At 35.2% G+C, this 19,205-nt stretch overlaps 1 protein-coding gene across 2 annotated transcripts in view; it reads right to left on the bottom strand.

The window, feature by feature from the left end:
* BMPR2 (bone morphogenetic protein receptor type 2) overlaps positions 1 to 19,205 on the bottom strand; it is a 156,643-nt gene that overhangs the window by 51,751 nt on the left and 85,687 nt on the right. For both annotated transcript variants that reach the window (XM_055573126.1, XM_055573125.1), the window contains 2 exons: positions 13,099 to 13,269; positions 11,436 to 11,606 (listed from right to left, as the gene is read on the bottom strand). In XM_055573126.1, the coding sequence (XP_055429101.1) occupies positions 11,436 to 11,606; positions 13,099 to 13,269 (342 nt within the window). The remainder of the gene's footprint in view (positions 1 to 11,435; positions 11,607 to 13,098; positions 13,270 to 19,205) is intronic.

Genomic DNA, 19,205 nt, shown 5'->3' with positions numbered 1-19,205 from the left:
CTTTATCCTGAGCCGCAGACAGCGAAGGCCTGAACTGACCCTACAACCTGAACCTGAGTACAGCCTGCATCAGGCAAATCCAGCAGATCTTCAAGAATGGTGATCATAATAAATGCTTGTTGTTAAGGCCAGTGAACTCAGAGGTGGCTTACTGAATAAGGATTATTGGCAACAGTTGACAAATATATAAGTATACCTTCTACTGTAACATATTAAATACCTGTGTGCAATATGCACAACTTTTGGTTATCTAAAAATTAGACATTTAGGAATAGTTTAGAAAAAATTTTTTTTCTACTTTTACCTGTTTTTCTCACAATTATAGACATATTAACATACAAACAAGAGGCTATATAAGAAATGCCTATAACCCTGCTATTAACTACAGACTGAACTATTAAAACTGGAAAAATAAACGGTATTCGTTTATTTAAAACACAGCACTTTGGTTGTTTTCTGGAGTAAGACATGTAATACTCTCCAAAGATCAACATTTTATTTAACTTTTCTGAGCTTCAGATTTGCAAGATGAAAAGAGATCTGGAGACTAGTTGAATAACAATACTGAACTGAACTATACATTTAAAAATGGTTAAGATGGTCAATTTTATGTTACGTGTATGTTGCCACAATTAAAAAAAAAACCACTCTACGAGGACAGTTCTCACTTTTTTCAAAGTTAACATTTTATTTTTAAAATCCAGGATATATACATATACATAAAGACCAGAACTCAGTAACATAATTTCTAGTAGTTATAAAAATGTTTTACAGGTACTATTAGCATTTATTTAAGTATATTTTTAGTTTATGATAAAGGAAATAATAAGCTCAATTTCCTTTTCCTTCACTTCCAAGCAATGACCTCTGGTCAGCAGTTCTGGCAGCTAGAAATACCATGTGACTTGCTAGGTTGAAGGGCACTAAGATGTGTCTGATTGATTTTTTTAAAAAAGGAAAATAAGTGATCCTCTACTTAATAAAATGCACTGTGGCAGACAAAATCGTCCCCAAATTAGCATGGAGGAACTCAGGACAGATAGAAAAAGAGAAGTCCTTATAGTGAAATAATTGTAAACAACTCTTTTAAATATACGTATAAATTTCTATTGGGGAAAAATATGTAAAAATTTCTCTTAAAATCACACATAAAAATTAGCAGGCAAAATTCTTTTCCATGGTAACAACAGCAACAGAAACCAAAAAACAAAGAACAATAACAAAAAAACAAAGACAGCCAGAAAAAAATGCCCCATAAATTCTGAAATAGAAAGCCTAAATTTTGAATTGAACAGCAGGCTTTTAATCTCTGTGCCAATATTAATAGAAACTGAAATTAAAGAATGCTATTTTTTATTGCCATTTGCAGCACGGAAGGAGCTAGTGATGAGCATACTAAGTAAATTAAGTCAGAAAGACAAATATTTTATCACTTATATGTGGAATCTAAAAAATAATACAAATGAACTTATTTACAAGACAGAAACAAACTCACCGATGTAGAAAACAAACTTATGGTTACCAAAGGGGAAGGGGGGTGATAAATTAGGAGTATGGGATTAACAGATACACACCACTATACATAAAACAGATAAATGACAAAGATTTACTGTACAGCATAGGGAACTATATTCAATACCTTGTAATAAACTATAATGGAAAAGAATCTGAAAAAGAATATAAATATATGACTATATATAAACATATAATCAAATTACTTTGTGTATACCTGAAACCAGAACAGAATTATAAATCAACTATTGTTCAATTTAAAAAAAAAAAGTGCCACTTTTCACCATCATAAAACACTTCAAAATTGGGGTCAATAGGATACATATAACCATTTAAACACTGCTTTCTCATAACTTTAAACCAACAGATCTAGTTGGGTAAGCCATTTTCACCAAGCTATGTCAGTCTTTCTTTCTATCAATTGATTTTTAATTAATGTAACAAATTACTCAACATCTTGAAATACAGAAGAATAACTAGAAAAAAATAGGGATATATAATGGAAAAGACTGAGGTCTTGTGGATGTAGCCTAGGATTAAAAGGTAATTGAAGTAAGTGGCAAGAATATGAAAAAAATTTTTAATTTTAAAAAATTAGTTAAGCCTTTATAGTAGTTAGTAAATAATTGAAAGAAAAAAAGGGAAAGCCAAAAAATGGTCCAGTGATAAACATATTAGGGTGACTACATCTCCATGCTACTATCCAACATTTTTTATCAAAAGGACAAGAAATAACAAGTGTTGGCGAAGTGCTGAGAAAGAACACGCTGTATGCTGTTAGTGGAAATGAAAATTGATGCAGATACTGCGGAAAACAGTATGGAGTTTCCTCAAAAAATTAAAACTAGAAGTAACATATGACACAGCAACTCCACTTCTGGATACTTACGTCTGAAGAAAATGAAAACATCAACTCAAAAAGATACATGCACCCCATGCTCACTGCAGCATTATTTTTAATAGCCAAGATATGGAAACAACTTAAGTATCTACTGATGAATGTATGGATAAAAAAATATGATACATGTGTATACACACGCACACATACATACATACATACATATTCACCATAAAAAAGGAAGGAAATATATTTGCAACAACACGGATGCACGTTTGAGAGCACAGTGCAAAGTAAAATGAATCAGAGAAAGAGAAATACCATATGATCTTTTATGTGGAATATTAAAACAAAAACAACCCGCCGGCCAATGTAGGTAGGCGTCAGAGACACAGGTTCAATCTCTGGATAGGGAAGATACCCTGGAGGAGGAAAAGGCAACACACTCCAGTATTTTTGCCTGGAGAATCCCATGGACAGAAGAGCCTGGTGAGCAAAAATCATAGGGTCACAAAGAGTTGGACACAACTGAAGTGACTCATCATGCATGCACAGAGAATGTCAAGATTACTATAAAGATTATGTTGAACATATGAAACTAAATATAATGTTATATATGTCAATAATATCTCAATTTTTTAAAAACCAACATATTATTTTAAAGACAGCTGCTATACAAACCACCTGAGAAGGCAATGGCACCCCACTCCAGTCCTCTTGCCTGGAAAATCCCATGGACGGAGGAGCCTGGTGGGCTACAGTCCATGGGGTCGCTAAGAGGCGGACACAACTGAGTAACTTCACTTTCACTTTTCACTTTCATGCATTGGAGAAGGAAATGGCAACCCACTCCAGTGTTCTTGCCTGGAGAATCCCAGGGACAGGGGAGCCTGGTGGCTGCCTATGGGGTCACACAGAGTCGGACACGACCAAAGTGACTTAGCAGCATACAAACCACAGCTGGTTTTGAGATAGGCTGGAACCTGGGACCTTTTGCTGCAGGCCTGCAACTGGACCAGTGTCTCTTTGAGCAACAAAATACAAACAAACCAAAAGGGCCTTAAAAATAACTGCATGCATTCACAGATGGGGGAAATTATGAACAAGAAGATACAAAAAAGATGAAAAACCCAACTGCCACTTCTGAGGAGGCAGGAGCAAAAGCAGGGTACTGCAAGTGACCCCTGTACAATGCGCCACCAATGCGATGAGTAAGCCACCCCAACACGCCCCTGGCCGGACTTGTGGACCCACCCCTAAAAGGGACCAGGTCCCATCCTTTGACCCTCAGGGAAGGAGCAAGGGAACATTTAACTTATTTTCACTCCCTCCTGCTGCAACAGAAGTCCCAATAAAGCCTTGCCTGAATTTCGTGTCTGGCCTCTTATTAATTTCTACTGATAAAAGAGTCCTGTAACCCAGTTTCATCTTGGTTTTGGATGTGCTGGAAAATTTTCATGTATCTATAACTCTACTTTTTACGATATGCTGACATCTGAAACCTCTAAATATTTATGGATTTAAGAATAATGAGTTCTTCCATATGAAAAGATGCAAAAAGTTCTCCGTACTCAAAGAGATACAACAAGAAAATGAAGCCCAGTTAGTGCAGGCCAACAGGTACAGAACACGTATGGAACTGGAAATCATAAAAGACAAGAAAATTTACTGTAGTTATTGAAATGAAGACATGGAAATTATTTCTTGATCAATATCCACATTGGTATCTCAGAAGACATTTATTTTTAAATATCACTCTATTCTTTTTTAGAGTCAGGGTCAAGTTGGTAAACATGGAATGGGATGGACTTTCAATAGGGTAGAGCTAGCAAAACTTCAGAATCAAAACTGTCTGACCAAGAACATATAACATGTATAAATAGAATCTTGTTATTATAGTCGATTATATTCTTACCACGGGGCTTCCCTCATGGCTCAGTGGTCAAGAATCTGCCTACCAATGCACTTGGGTGCGATCCCTGGGTGGGGAAGATCCCCTGGAGAAGGAAATGGCAACCCACTTCAGTATTCTTGCCTGGAAAATCTCATGGGCAGAGGAGCCTGGAGGGCTACAGTTCATGGGGTCACAAAGAGTCAGATACGACTTAACAACTAAACAACAACTACAGCATTAAAGAATTAATATTTTCTACAGGAATGCATTCCTCTATTTCCTTTGTGCCACTTCTTCTCCACTAGTATTTTTTTAATGTTTAAATTTATTTATTTTTACTTGAAGGACAATTGCTTTACAACATTGTGTTGGTTTCTGCCATGCATCAACACGAATCAGCCATAGGTATACATACGCCCCCTCCCTTTTGAACCTCTCTCCCACCTCCCACCCCTCTAGGTTATCACAGAGCCCGGTTTGAGTTCTCTGAGTCATACAACAAATTCACACTGGCAAACTATTTTACATATGGTAGTGTATTATGTCTAATAATATTTTTAGTAAGTATAAAAAGGAACAACATATTTTGTTTTGATTCTTACTAAAATGCTTCATGAAGTGTTAAGCATAAAAAATTTTTAAGACATTCTTATTACCCATTTTCTGTCTACTCAATTGCTTTAATGCTGTCACAGAAGCAGTAAAAACTGAAAAAAATCACTATAAATTCATAATAGCTAAAAATCTACCTGTGGCCCTATGCCAATGTCAGTGTCTCTGGATGTAGGCTTTCGTTTCTAGCTTAGTGTGACATAAAGACATTTGCTGCCAGATGCTGAAATTAGAATTTCTAATCTTAACAAACAGCACAGCATAAATTAGAATTTCTTAAACATAGCATTAGATGCAGTTCAATCTTTATTTTTTTTTTTGCAGTTTAAACTTTATTATCAACCTGATCTAACCATCAACTTAATGAATAACATACATAAAAGAAAAGTATTCTACATTTTTATACTGACTTTCATCCAAGAACTTCCAATACTAAACACAGTGAATAAAGTTTAATTCTTCTAAATGACAAATTTTTGCCTGCTTTTCTACTAACTTAATTATCTTGTTTACAGTTAGGGAGGTTAATTACACCAATTCCAGAAGTGTTATCAAGAAACTTTTCTAAAATAACTGCAAATACTGCATTAATTATATACTTCTTTCAAACTCTTGGAATTTACAAACACATAAAGGGTGAACTGAGGGTTTAAGAAAATAAAAGAATACTGTAGATACAAATTCATTTACTTCAAAGACTGGCTTTCTTTTTAAACAGAGAGAGTCCCTTGGACTGCAAGGAGATCCAACCAGTCCATTCTGAAGGAGATCAGCCCTGGGATTTCTTTGGAAGGAATGATGCTAAAGCTGAAACTCCAGTACTTTGGCCACCTCATGCGAAGAGTTGACTCATTGGAAAAGACTCTGATGCTGGGAGGGATTGGGGGCAGGAGGAGAAGGGGACGACAGAGGATGAGATGGCTGGATGGCATCACTGACTCGATGGACGTGAGTCTGGGTGAACTCCGGGAGTTGGTGATGGACAGGGAGGCCTGGCATGCTACGATTCATGGGGTCACAAAGAGTCGGACACGACTGAGCAACTGATCTGATCTGATCTGATCTGAAGTACCACAAAGTCCCTCATGGTTGGAAAAAACTCAAAATAATATAGTTCACTTTCCTAAAGTGTCAGACTTTGTAGGTGCTACATGGACATATATTAGTGGAGTTTCTTTCTTCCTTTTTGTCTGGTTATTAAAAAATAAAATCTCAACTTGGTGACAGTTTAATTCTATTACCTAACAAACATTTGCTATTCTCTTCTTTAACACAAAGAAAGCAAGCCTGAAGTTTCAGACAATTTGATAGGCAACAATATCTAGCTAATTAAGTAATTTACTTTCAACTTATTTACAATTAAATAAGTAATTTTTAAAATTTATTTTTTTATTGAAGGATAATTGCTTTACAGATGTTTTCCACCAGACCTCAACATGAATCAGCCATAGGTATACATATATCCGCTCCCTTTTGAACCTCCCTCCCATCTCCTATCCCATCACTCTAGGTTGATACAGAGCCCGTTTGAGTTTCCTGAGCCATACAGCAAATTCCCGAATTCCTGATGTCTATCAATTTTACATATGATAATGTAAGTTCCATGTTACTCTTTCCATACATTTCACCCTCTGCTCCCCTCTCCCCATGTCCATAAGTCTATTTTGCTGTCCTGTAAATAAATTCGTCAGTACCATTTTTCTAGATTCGGTATATATGTGTTAGAATATGACATTTATCTTTCTCCTTCTGACTCACTTCATTCTGTATAACAGGTTCTAGGTTCATCCACCTCATCAGAACAGACTCAAATGCATTCCCTTTTTTTTATGCTGTTTTTTTATACTTTTTTTTAATTGAAGGATAATCATTTTATAGAATTTTGTTGTTTTCTGTCTAAATGTATTTCCTTTTATGGCTGAGTAATATACCATTGTGTATATATACCAAAACTTCTCTATCCATTCACCTATCGATGGACATCTAGTTTGCTTCCATGTTCTGGCACCACTGTAAGTAGTGCTGCAATAAACAATAGGATACATCTGTCTTTGTCAATTTTGGTTTTCTCAGGGTTTATGCCTAGGAGTGGGATTCCTGGGTCATATGGTGGTTTTATTCCTAGTTTTTAAAGTAATCTCCATACCATCTTCCATAGTGGCTATATCAGTTTACATTCCCACCAACAATGCAAAAGCATTCCCTTTTCTCCACACCCTCTCCAGCACTTACTGTTCGTAGACTTTTTGATGATGGCCATTCTGACTGGTGTGAGGTGATATAAATAAGTGATTTTAAAGTTCTTCTTTCTTATAATACTTACAACACCTTCTACTTACCATACTGGATTTCCATTTACAGTTGATGAGAAATTTCCCTTAAAATACTTCTAAGTATTTTTTAATGAGATGATACAAAGAAAAATAGATGTCCTTGAATTTGGGGAAAATGTCATAAGCATGCTCAAAAAAAATCTTTTCATTCTACCAAATGAATGAACAAACAAGTATTAATTTGTCCACATTTGTGTGTAGAGAGTAATGGTTAAGGATAACTGAGTATGGACAGTAATGGTTAAAACTAATAGAAAGTAATGTTTAGTAACACATACTCTGGAGTCAAAACATCTGGTCTGAAATCTTGGCTCTACCACTTACTAGCTGTGTAACTTGGTAAATTACATATCTTTGCCTCGGTGTTGTCCATGTGAAACAAGAATGTAACAGGAACCATTTCATATGTTTCTGTAAGGGTTAAATGCAAATGCTTAATGTATACAGAGCCCTTAATGAGTACTCAAAAAATGTTATTTAGCTAGTTTCAATTTCCCTATGTAATAAAGGCCTGGAGTCCCTTTAATATGTTTACTGAAATTGCTCTATCAATTGCATAATCCTGATAGACTGAATTCAAATTTTATTAGTAGATGTATCCTATCTGAAAAAAACATTCTCTAAGAATCTAAAGTTTACCGCAAGTAATATTTTAAGAAGCAATACTCATTGAATAAATATCTAACACTAATGTCTTAAGGCCAAAAGGAAATAGAATTAAGATCAGCATATGCAGATGGGGGAAGGTAACAAAGTACATCAAAAGTTAACCTATCATACTGTGCACAAAACACGGACGGTTTCCTAAGAGAAAGGAAAGGGCCACAGAAAAGGAGATCTTGACGGAAGAAGAGTACCTAATCTTCCTGAAATCCATAACTATGTCTAGAACCAGGTTTACTTATAATAATGCATAAACAGGTACAGAACTATTGGATAGTGTTTTTTAAGATTCTCGTACTTTCTCATTTTTAAAATACAAATAGTTAAAATCAGGTACCTATCCCCCTAAGAGAGAGAGACAACTAAAACAGACTTATTAGTAGAAGAGAAAAATCTTTGAAAAAAGTGACTGAGGAGCAAAGATCTACACGAGTTATCAATCAATCCATAAATCTCCTAATCTCTAGCCATTTTATTTTGGAGAATTATCCGATAATGTGACTCAGTCTGAACACATGCTAAATGTTGCCAACAATCCAAGATCAGGGGTTATAGCAAAATATCTGACATGCATTTCTAAATATCAGAAGCTATAAATAAATAAATATCAGAAGCTATTTTTCTTTTTCAACGGTAATAATTCTTCTTAAAGAAGAAATACAATATATAGAAAACTATATTTCAGATGCTGTGATTGGAGGAAAAATGCTTGGAACCAAAGAGCTAGCATCCTAACTAGCTAGAAATCATTGGTGATCTATAGTCCAAATAGAATCTTAATTTTTATGGCATATAATAATGCTCATATAACTTTTTTCAACATTAATAATTAACTGCTGGTATTTAATTATTTTAAAACAGACATTTCACATATGCCTCAACAAAAGCATCAGTGGATTTCCTATTCCACTAAATTTTTTAGGAACCAGTCACACTTAACTTACAGCTGATCTTCCTGTAACTTTTTGCCTATTAGTATATTGGTAGACAATAAATGTCAAATGTTAATATTTCGGGCCCCAAACCAAAAAAAATTTAATCTTTAAATTAGAGGTTATGTTAAACTTACAAAAACTCTTATATAAGAATTGGGAGAAAGGGATGACAGAGGATGAGATGGTTGGATGCCATCACTGACTCGACAGATATTAGTTTGGGCAGACTCTGGGAGTTGGTGACAGACAGGTAAGACTGGCATGCTGCAGTTCATGGGGTCACAAAGAGTTGGACACGACTGAGCAACTGAACTGACATTTTTAAGGGAAACAAACTCCCTTTTTGTAACAGAACATTCTTAATTTATGACCTGCCTGATTTACCTTTGTGATTAGATTCAGGATATGCATTCTTGGTTGAAATACAGTACTGTATTAGCACATTGTGTCCTCAGGGTATCATGGATGTCCATCTGCCCTTCATTAATGACACTATTAATACCTGGCTAAGGTACTGTCCAATTTTCTCACTCCATAATTACTAATTTTTCCCTTGCAATATATGTTGGAGAAATTATAAATTCAAATACCCTCTGTCTTTACTGACTGCCCCCTAGATTTGAGATTATTTGATGATTCTTGCCTGACCCAATACTTGGAATGATAGCTGCATAATGATAATTTTCTAACTTCTCGATTTACCACTTGGCATTCTACTATAAACAACTGCCCTATCTTCTCTCTCTCTGCTATCAACAGAGAACTAATTCATTTTCCCTCCAAAGGTTTATAACTTAATACTGTAGTTTTTAGCACTACAAGGATCTCAAACGTAGCTCATGGGAGGATCCTTCAAGCTGATTACTTTGACAAGTCTCCATTCTTTGAGGGGGTACTTCTTTCCTTACTTTCTAGTGTTACAAGATGTTGCAGGCTTATTTTGTACCTATACTGCACCAATCCTAGAATAAGTCATTTTTCCAAGGAGCCCAAGTTTCATTGACTGAGGAGTCATCAGTCCAGTTCAGTTCAGTCGCTCAATTGTGTCTGACTCTTTGTGACCAGATGGACTGCAACACACTAGACTTCCCTGTCCATTACCAACTCTCAGAGCTTGCTCAAACTTGTGTCCATCGAGTCAGTGATGCCATCCAACCATCTCATCCTCTTGAATCAGGTGGCCAAAGTATTGGAGCTTCAGCTTCAGCATCAGTCCTTCCAATGAATATTCACGACTGATTTTCTTTAGGATTTACTGGTTTGATCTCCTTGCTGAGTGTTTATATGAAATACAACTGGCTTCATTTGCTTTCAGTTTGGAATTGTGGGGAGTCATAGTAGAAACTAAATCTGTGTGTTATGTACACTTATAGTTACTGGAGTGCTTTTGTTTCTTATTCTTGTCAACAAACAAAGGTAAGAAATATATGTAGGAAGGTATGTATGTATACACACACAAATACACACACACACACAGCTTCATATAAATGCATATAACACATATATGTGGATATTCTTAAAGGCATATGTCCCTAATTATATTTTGAACTACAATCTATTCACTTAGGATTCTCTTTTATTTCCACATCTATAACTATGTTTCCTTATTTCCTTCAGTGAGAACAAGAGCTCCCAAGAGTATCAACACCTACATTCATTTTCTTAATCCTATAATACAAATATATCTACAATTTCAGAACTGCTTTGTCGACACTACGGACTATAAAATCTTCTCAAGAGATTAGTATTTATTTGCAATTACCCCCACTATCTCTTACATCACATCTTGCATCAAAGAGTATATACAGTCAAATACCATTTTAGTAAAATGCTTAGTTCTTTCGTTTCCCCTTAAGTGTGATTACAATGTTTATGTGAAATACAGCTGGGCTCATTTGCTTTGAGTTTGGAATTGCACCCCCTTCCCATCCTTAATGACTTAGTTATACTTTTACACACACAGATTAGCAACAGGATTCCAAAATTCAAAACTACATGCATAAAGCTATGTTCAGAGGACTCTTTTTCCCTGTATCCTTTTTGCTCCATTCCCTCCAACCCTTGTAAGTAACCAACGTCACTGTTTTCTGGTTTATCCTTTCTTCACTTCTTTTTGTAATGATAAGCTTTCTGTTTTACATAAAAGACAGCATATTGTATAAGCTTATTACACACCTAACATTACCTCCAAATATAGCTGTAAAATTAGTACTCCATTACACGTACATACCATAGTGGATTTCAATCAATCTTCTATTCTTAGGCTTTTACGTGGTTTCAATACTATGCAGTTACACACAACACTGCAACAGATACTTCATGCATATGCGTTTAATACTGTTGGGGGTATGTCTTCAAAGATCAATTTCCCACAAATGGGAGTGCTGGGTAAAAAGTAGGCACACATGTTGTATTCTTAATGTTGTCACTCCCTTCAAAATATAGTTGGAAAGTATTATATTTTGATTCATATCTTGGAAATCCTGGTGAACCTTTTTTCGATTTCAGCCGTTAGCTAGATGTACTCTCATTATTCTGGAACTCTCTCCCTTTTACTTTGGCCAAACTTGAATATTTGTATAATAATTTAAATTCTGAAAATCTTTGGAGAAAGGAATTTTCAGGAAAAAGTATGTTACTTTACTCACTGAGTGGTGTTGTATCTGGAGGTGGAAAATTCTCAGTAAAGTTGACATTACACAAGTCTGTGCTACAGCAGCAGAACCGGTATGTTCCATTCTGAATTGAGGGTGGGGTGGTAGTTACTACACATTCTTCATAGTGACACTCCTGGGGATCACCAATGTGAGACCAACATCCTACAAGTAGATATTAATGTAAACAAGTTAAGAGTCTGTAGGATTAGAAAGAACTAAAAGGAAAACAACAAACAAACTGCCAACAATGTGATGGAGTACAAATAAGTTATAAAACTCTCTTGCAAACCAAAAGGAAACCACATTTTTTTAAATAACAGAAAAAGGTAGAGCATAAAAAGGCATTTGTGGGAGGAAAAAGCCATTAATAAAATGTTTCACATCATAATTAATCGAAGAATTTATTATTAAAACATCTATAGGAATACTTTTCTATCTATTAAATTGTTCTGGTTTTTAAAATAATGATATATAATGATAACAAGGATTCAGTAATTCTCTCATACAGTGCTGGAGGGAATGTAAACATATACAACATTTTTAGAAAGTTACATGGTAGTTTTTATGAAGAGCCTTTAAAGTATTCATGTTTGATAATCTAAAAATTGTACTTCAAGAAGTCTATTCTATATGTATGGCTAAGGCCTTCTGCTGTTCACCTGAAACTACCGCTACATTGTTAATCAGCTATATACCAATACAAAATATTTTTGGTGTTTAGAAAAAAAAAAAGAAGAAGTCTGTTCTGGGGATTCCCTGGTGGCTCAGTTGGTAAAGAACCTGACTGCCAATGCAGGACACACAGGTTCGATCCCTGATCCGGGAGGATCCTGCATGACACGGGCAACTAAGCACATGAGCCACAACTACTGAACCTGTGCTCTCTGAGTCCATGCTCCACAACAGAAGCCACCGCGATGAGAAGCCCAATGCAGTGCAACAGTGAGCGGGACGCCCGCTCGCTGAAACTAGAGAAAAGCCCATGCACCGCAAAGGAAACTCAATGCAGTCATAAATAACATTTTTTTTTTAAAGTCTATTCGAGATACAAAGAATTATGTTCAAAGATATTCACTGAAGCATTATATTACAATGAAAACCAGACAACAACATAATGTCCAACAAAAGAGTAATGTGTAAGTAAACTGAGATACATGTATACAATGAAATACTATACAGATGTTGAAGGTGTTCTCAAAGAATATTTAAAGACAGGAAAATATCCATGATATAATTGAAAATGGGAAAACTGTATATTAAGTTTTTTATAAAGTATTACCATAATTTGGAAAAAAAACTACACAAACATATAACATAGGAGTACAAATGTAGTATCTGAAGGGAATAAACCAATATAGTTTAAAAAAATTTTTATAGGTATGGAATTGTAGACATTTATTTCTCTTACAGTTTTCTGTATTTTCTAAACTTCATAGAATGTTATTATATTATTAACATTGTAATAACATACTATTAAAATAAGCTAAAAATCAATTACCCTTTGTAAATTTGGAGCTTGTTTGGGAATACATACATGAATACATACCTTTAAATGTACTGTTCTCCTGCAGTGTTATACTCCATCTCCATGCCCTTTTTAGATAATCTTCAATTGTATGAAACAGTTATTTCAGGTAAGAAAAGTATTACTTGCCTTGTTTTACCAGATTGATGTCCCCTTTTGATTTCTCCCAAAGGCCATAGCAGGTGCTACCTTTTGAGCATAATATTGTTCCGTTTTCATGAGAGATTCTACTTTCACCTATCCCAAGGTCTTGTTGATATGGATCTTTAAATGCACAGAGACGTTCTTGATTCTGAGAGGCTAAAACAAAGGAAAAAATGACAAATTCGTTACATGATAATCTTTGCAAAAAATTATTACAAAAGCCTTTATAGTCTTTTTGAAAGCCACTTTAAATTTCCCTACTAAATTCCTAACAAGGTGTGGGTAACTGAGAAATTTTGTACATATTTAGTAATATTTTCTATTAGTTTGTTAACTTCCAAACAAGAAGCAAACTTACTGAATACACATTTCTCAAAAGCAATACCCTCTTATACAAATTATTCTCATCACTCTATGGAATATTAATGTCTGAATTAACAAATATCATCAGAAAAATGTCCATGCTCTAAATTATTAAAAATTAAAAATAAAGAAATCAACAAACCTAGAAGGCTGAATAATTTTTGGAAATTCTACAGTATCCCCTTCTACCATATTTTACAGCAAATTGTAAAATGCTAAACCTAACATCATTAGCCATATTAAACTAAGGATGAGGACTGACTGCAAATGGATACATGATTTTTATCTGGACTATTCCAAAATTACATGTGGTAATGTCTGCACAGCTTTGTAAAATTTATCAGAAAAAAAATAACTCTTCACTTAAAATGAGTGAATTTCATGCTATTATATAAATTATACCTTAATAAACCTGTTTTTAAATATTAAGCCTATCAGTGGTCAAAAAGAAAATGATTTTCCATTATTAAAAATATCAATAAAATAGCCAGAAAAAGAAATGCTTAATAATCCCTTATACTAAAGGTCACCCGAATGTATTTTCAATGCCAGTCAAGCTTTCTCCATATACATAATCGATTTAACTAATCTCAGCACATTTGCCACATAATTTATCAGGTAACAAACACTTACCAACACTGCTGAGACTACCAAACAAGTAAATGGTCATCAAAAGCAACGGCTGATCTTTATTTGGTTTCATAAAGCAGACACTCCTAATGGTTTGACTAGCTAGTAGCCAGGCTCTTCTGTCCATGGAATTTTCTAGGCAATTAATACTGGAGTGAGTTGCCATTTCCTACTCCAGGGGGATCTTCCTAACCCAAGAATCAAATCCGTGTCTCCTGCATTGACAGGCAAATTCTTTAGCACTACACCACCTGGGAAGCCCATATTAGCACTACAGATGATCTATTAAAATAATGTTCCTCATACAAAACTAAGGACCAAACCCTAGAAAAGAAATGAAAGACCAACAACTGTGGGCTCAAGTCCATTCAGAAACACAGACCTGCCGTATTTATTACAACAGACCACATTCAAAGTACTGGGCTAAGTAAATAGGGGATTTATAAGTAGATAATATAGAGTTCCACTCCTCAAGCATCTTAAAGTCTACTTGGAGACAGAGAGTAATTACTTAAAAAAAACAAAAGTGATTTCCACAATTAAAAATTACCTCAGGCAGTCTTCTAGAAGATATCCACTAATACCAAATAAATGACCAAAAATACAGTATATCTTTTCATAAAAACTAATCTTAGGACATTAGCCTGATTATAATTCTAACATATTTTACCATAAATAGTCACATATTCAAATTCCTTTAATGACAAACTTTTATATTATCTTGCATATTGAATATCAGTATTTCCTTAGCTATACCCTAATTTGCAAACTTTCACAAATAGGAAAAGGAGTACGTCAAGGCTGTATATTGTCATCCTGCTTATGTAACTTATATGCAGAGTACATCATGAGAAACGCTGGGCTGGAAGAAGCACAAGCTGGAATCAAGATGGCTGGGAGAAATATCAATAACCTCAGATATGCAGATGACACCACCCTTATGGCAGAAAGTGAGGAGGAACTCAAAAGCCTCTTGATGAAAGTGAAAGTGGAGAGTGAAAAAGTGGGCTTAAAGCTCAACATTCAGAAAACGAAGATCATGGCATCTGATCCCATCACTTCATGGGAAATAGATGGGGAAACAGTGGAAACAGTGTCAGACTTTATTTTTGGGGGCTCCAAAATCACTGCAGATGGTGACTGCAGCCATGAAATTAAAAGACGCTTACTCCTTGGAAGGAAAGTTATGACCAACCTAGATAGCATATTCAAAAGCAGAGACATTACTTTGCCAACAAAGGTTTGTCTAGTCAAGGCTATGGTTTTTCCAGTGGTCATGTGTGGATGTGAGAGTTGGACTGTGAAGAAGGCTGAGTGCCGAAGAATTGATGCTTTTGAACTGTGGTGTTGGAGAAGACTCTTGAGAGTCCCTTGGACTGCAGATCTAACCAGTCCATTCTGAAGGAGATCAGTCCTGGGATTTCTTTGGAAGGAATGATGCTAAAGCTGAAACTAAAGTACTTTGGCCACCTCATGCAAAGAGTTGACTCATTGGAAAAGACTCTGATGCTGGGAGGGATTAGGGGCAGGAGGAGAAGGGGACGACAGAGGATGAGATGGCTGGATGGCATCACTGACTCGATGGACGTGAGTCTCAGTGAACTCCAGGAGTTGGTGATGGACAGGGAGGCCTGGCGTGCTGCGATTCATGGGGTCGCAAAGAGTTGGACACGACTGAGCGACTGAACTGAACTGAACAAATTATTATTAAGATCAAAATAAAATATATCTCTACATATAAAGTACATACAGCACAGAGACTGATACTTAAAAGATGTAAACTAAAAAGAAAATTCTATAATATAGATATTTCAAAAAAGCATGCCTATTTTAACTCCCTATCCCCGTTTCTTGATTAAAGTTAAAGGCTCCTTAGCTACTACCACTTGCTGAAATTATATAACCCACTCTGCTTCCCTTTTTGTCTTTATTGTTAGAAATTTTGTCATTATTGTTAGAAAGGTCAGAATGAATTTATAAACTAAACATCTCTAGTTTTTCACAACCAAGATAATCTATTTTTTCTCCTCCTCTTCTGTTCTTATCCATTTTGTCTAGAATTTTGTATTGAATATTGAGTTAATGAATAGGGATCTAACCATATCTGGAAGTAGAAGAAAATGCCTTATTTACTTTAAAAATAAAAAGAAAATGAATATTATCATGAAATGACACAAAATAAAATTTATTCCTCTTCCTGGATTTCTTTTACAATAGAAAAGCAGCAAAAGGCATGAGCATAACGGCATAAATTTTTAGTGCCATTATTAAATAATTCAATGAATGAAACCTAGAAGACTCCTTATAGAGAAAGACAATAAACAAATCCAATCTCCTCTATGTTTCCCTCTCTCTTCGTCCCAATATCATCAAAGCAATAAAGGTACAAATGTAGGTACACTGAATCGTACCTTTATTGTCTCTCAGCTTTCACTGATTTTTTTCCTAAAAGTACTTCAGCCTGGACTCCCCTGGTGTTTTAGTGATTAAGAATCCATCTGCCAATGCACAGGACACGAGTTTGATCCCTGGTCAGGAAGATCCCACATGTCCCGGAGCAGATAAGCCCAGAAGCCTCAACTACTGCACCCATCTGAGGCAACTACTGAAGCCCACAAGCTCTACAGCCCACGCTCCACAACAGAGAAGCCACCACAATGAGAAACTCCCAACGAAGAACAGTCCCTGATCACTACAACTAAAGAAAGCCCGCACGCAGCACTGATGACCCAGTACAGCCTAAATAAAAAAGTCTAATTACTATAGGGAAAATATACTTTGCTATTTTAAGAGTAACTCTTTCAAATTTTGATTCAGCAAATCACCATATAAAATAAAGATGTCTAGCAAATCACCTTTTGCTCAAATAAAAAAAAAAAGAAATCCGTTTCATAAAAGAGTGCTTATAGCTTTTTAAATGCTATTTGTTGGAATGTTTCAGCAGTATCTCTATAGAAAGTTTTGGATTCTTCATAAATCATGTAGGCAAAGAAGGCATGAAATAAAAAGTATTATGAGAGGGTCTAGCCTAGCATTATACTGTCACATACAGAGATCTGATTATTTACATGTGGTTTTCTAAATTTATCAACAGCTTGGCAAATCTTGATCAGTTGAATATAGTCAATTAGCTCTCTTAAGAGACATCCTTAACCAAGTACTGTGATTAGACATGAGTCTTTTAAAAATCGCTCTCATTTTAAAGAGGTGATATTTGGTTGTAATAAGCACTAAAACAATTTTGATTAACATAACTATGTTAAAATGCAAATAGTCACATCCAAACTGCTAACAGAGATATCTTCGTAAAAGATAAAGTAGACTATGCTTAAAATCTATTAGCTCCCTGAAGTTGCTAGAATGAAATTCAAGCACTTCATTTAGCATTGAAGGCCATTTATAATTAAGACCCAATAGGAACATGACCAATTTTGTGGGCCCTAGGAACTTTTGTTTTCATGGGACCTTTCCTCCATTAAAAAGTATTCTTTATAACTGCATTGGGAGAAAAACATTAATACTAAATATCAGAACATCTTCTTTAACAATAAACTTCATTTTTTTCCTTCTGATTTTAAAACAAATTAAAACATTCTCATGGGCCTGCAAAAATACTATGGGCCCTGGACTCTACGCCTTCTGTGCCTAACAGGTAAGTCAGCCCTAGGACTCAATCTACTACTTGCCATTCATGCTATTTCTCCATTCTTCACTTTCCACCACATAAATATGCCAAGGGCTTTTCAGGCCTTTACATATAATATACCCAATATCCAGAATGCCATTTTTGATGCTCTGCTTTAGCATTATATGGTACTATATTTTATCAATTTAACATACATATCTTCCCCACCAAGCAGGAGGGTGACTTCACTTGTTCCCAGAGTCAGATTAGGTTTACATAACTCATTTTGTATACCATAAATCCCCAACAGTGTTAAGGGCAGTTTTCATATCTACATGAATTATACTCAATATCACATTGCCACTCAAAGATTATATATCTAGGCAATAATCATCCAGTCCTTTGACCATGAAACTATAAATGAAGCAATAAAGATACTATTAGTATAAAGACTATATATTATTTTGCTCCATATACATATAAAACTGAAAATAAAGTAAACATTCTCTGTTTACATAAGCTCTCTGGGATCTGCATTTGCTAATCATATGCAGCATTTAATTTCCAGGAACAGGTGTGGCATGTCTAGAATACTCAGCTGTCTTACATTTCCCACTCTGTGACATAACACTATCAAGAACGCAGGGTATAAAGGTATGGCATAGTTTCATCATGTCAGCATCAGTTAACTGTCATTACAGACATAAATCAGCATCGTTATGCTTACACTGAAAAATACTACCCACTTGCTTTTATGAGGGAAGAAAAGAAAGGAAAAAAAGGCTGTACTGAAAATATTAACTCTGTGTGTACTCAGTCATGTCTGATTCTTTGAAAACCCATGGACTGTATATGTATAGCCCAATAAGCTCCTCTGTCCATGGAATTTTCCAGGCAAGAATCTTGGGAGCGTGTTGCCATTTCTTGCTCCAGGGGATCTTCCCCAGGGACTCGAACCTGTGTCTCCTACATTGACAGACAGATTCTTTACCACTGCATCACCTGGGAAGTGAAACTATTAACTATTTGCCCTTTTAAAACAAACAAACAAATACTATCATATTATTTGACTTTTCATGAAAATATATTCATGATTACTTATATGTTTCAAAGACAAAAGTTTTTGAATGATTTTATGTTAGATTTTTTACTTTTAAATATCAATATATCCATAGGTAATTGAAAAGAAATACAGGGAAGAGAACTTGATTTGCAAACTAGGTTCCCACTTCTCCATTCTTTGGCCACTGAATAAAATGTATGCTAGTCCAGTCTAGAAAAGAAAAGAAAAATAGAGAGTAGTCCAATCCCTCTCTCATCAATGCAAACATCCCACCCACACGATCACTATACAGTAGTAACAAAATCAAGAGATCAATATTAGCATAATCCACAGAGTTTAATCATATTTTATCAGCAATACATGTACTTATCTGTGTCAGAAAAAATTTAAGCAATTTTGTCATATACTATC

This window comes from Bubalus kerabau, chromosome 3 (genome assembly GCF_029407905.1).
Source record: "Bubalus kerabau isolate K-KA32 ecotype Philippines breed swamp buffalo chromosome 3, PCC_UOA_SB_1v2, whole genome shotgun sequence".
Classification (NCBI taxonomy): Eukaryota; Metazoa; Chordata; class Mammalia; order Artiodactyla; family Bovidae; genus Bubalus; species Bubalus kerabau.
The sequence above is the reverse complement of the archived record's forward strand: the minus strand, read 5'-3'. Positions and strand labels throughout refer to the sequence as shown.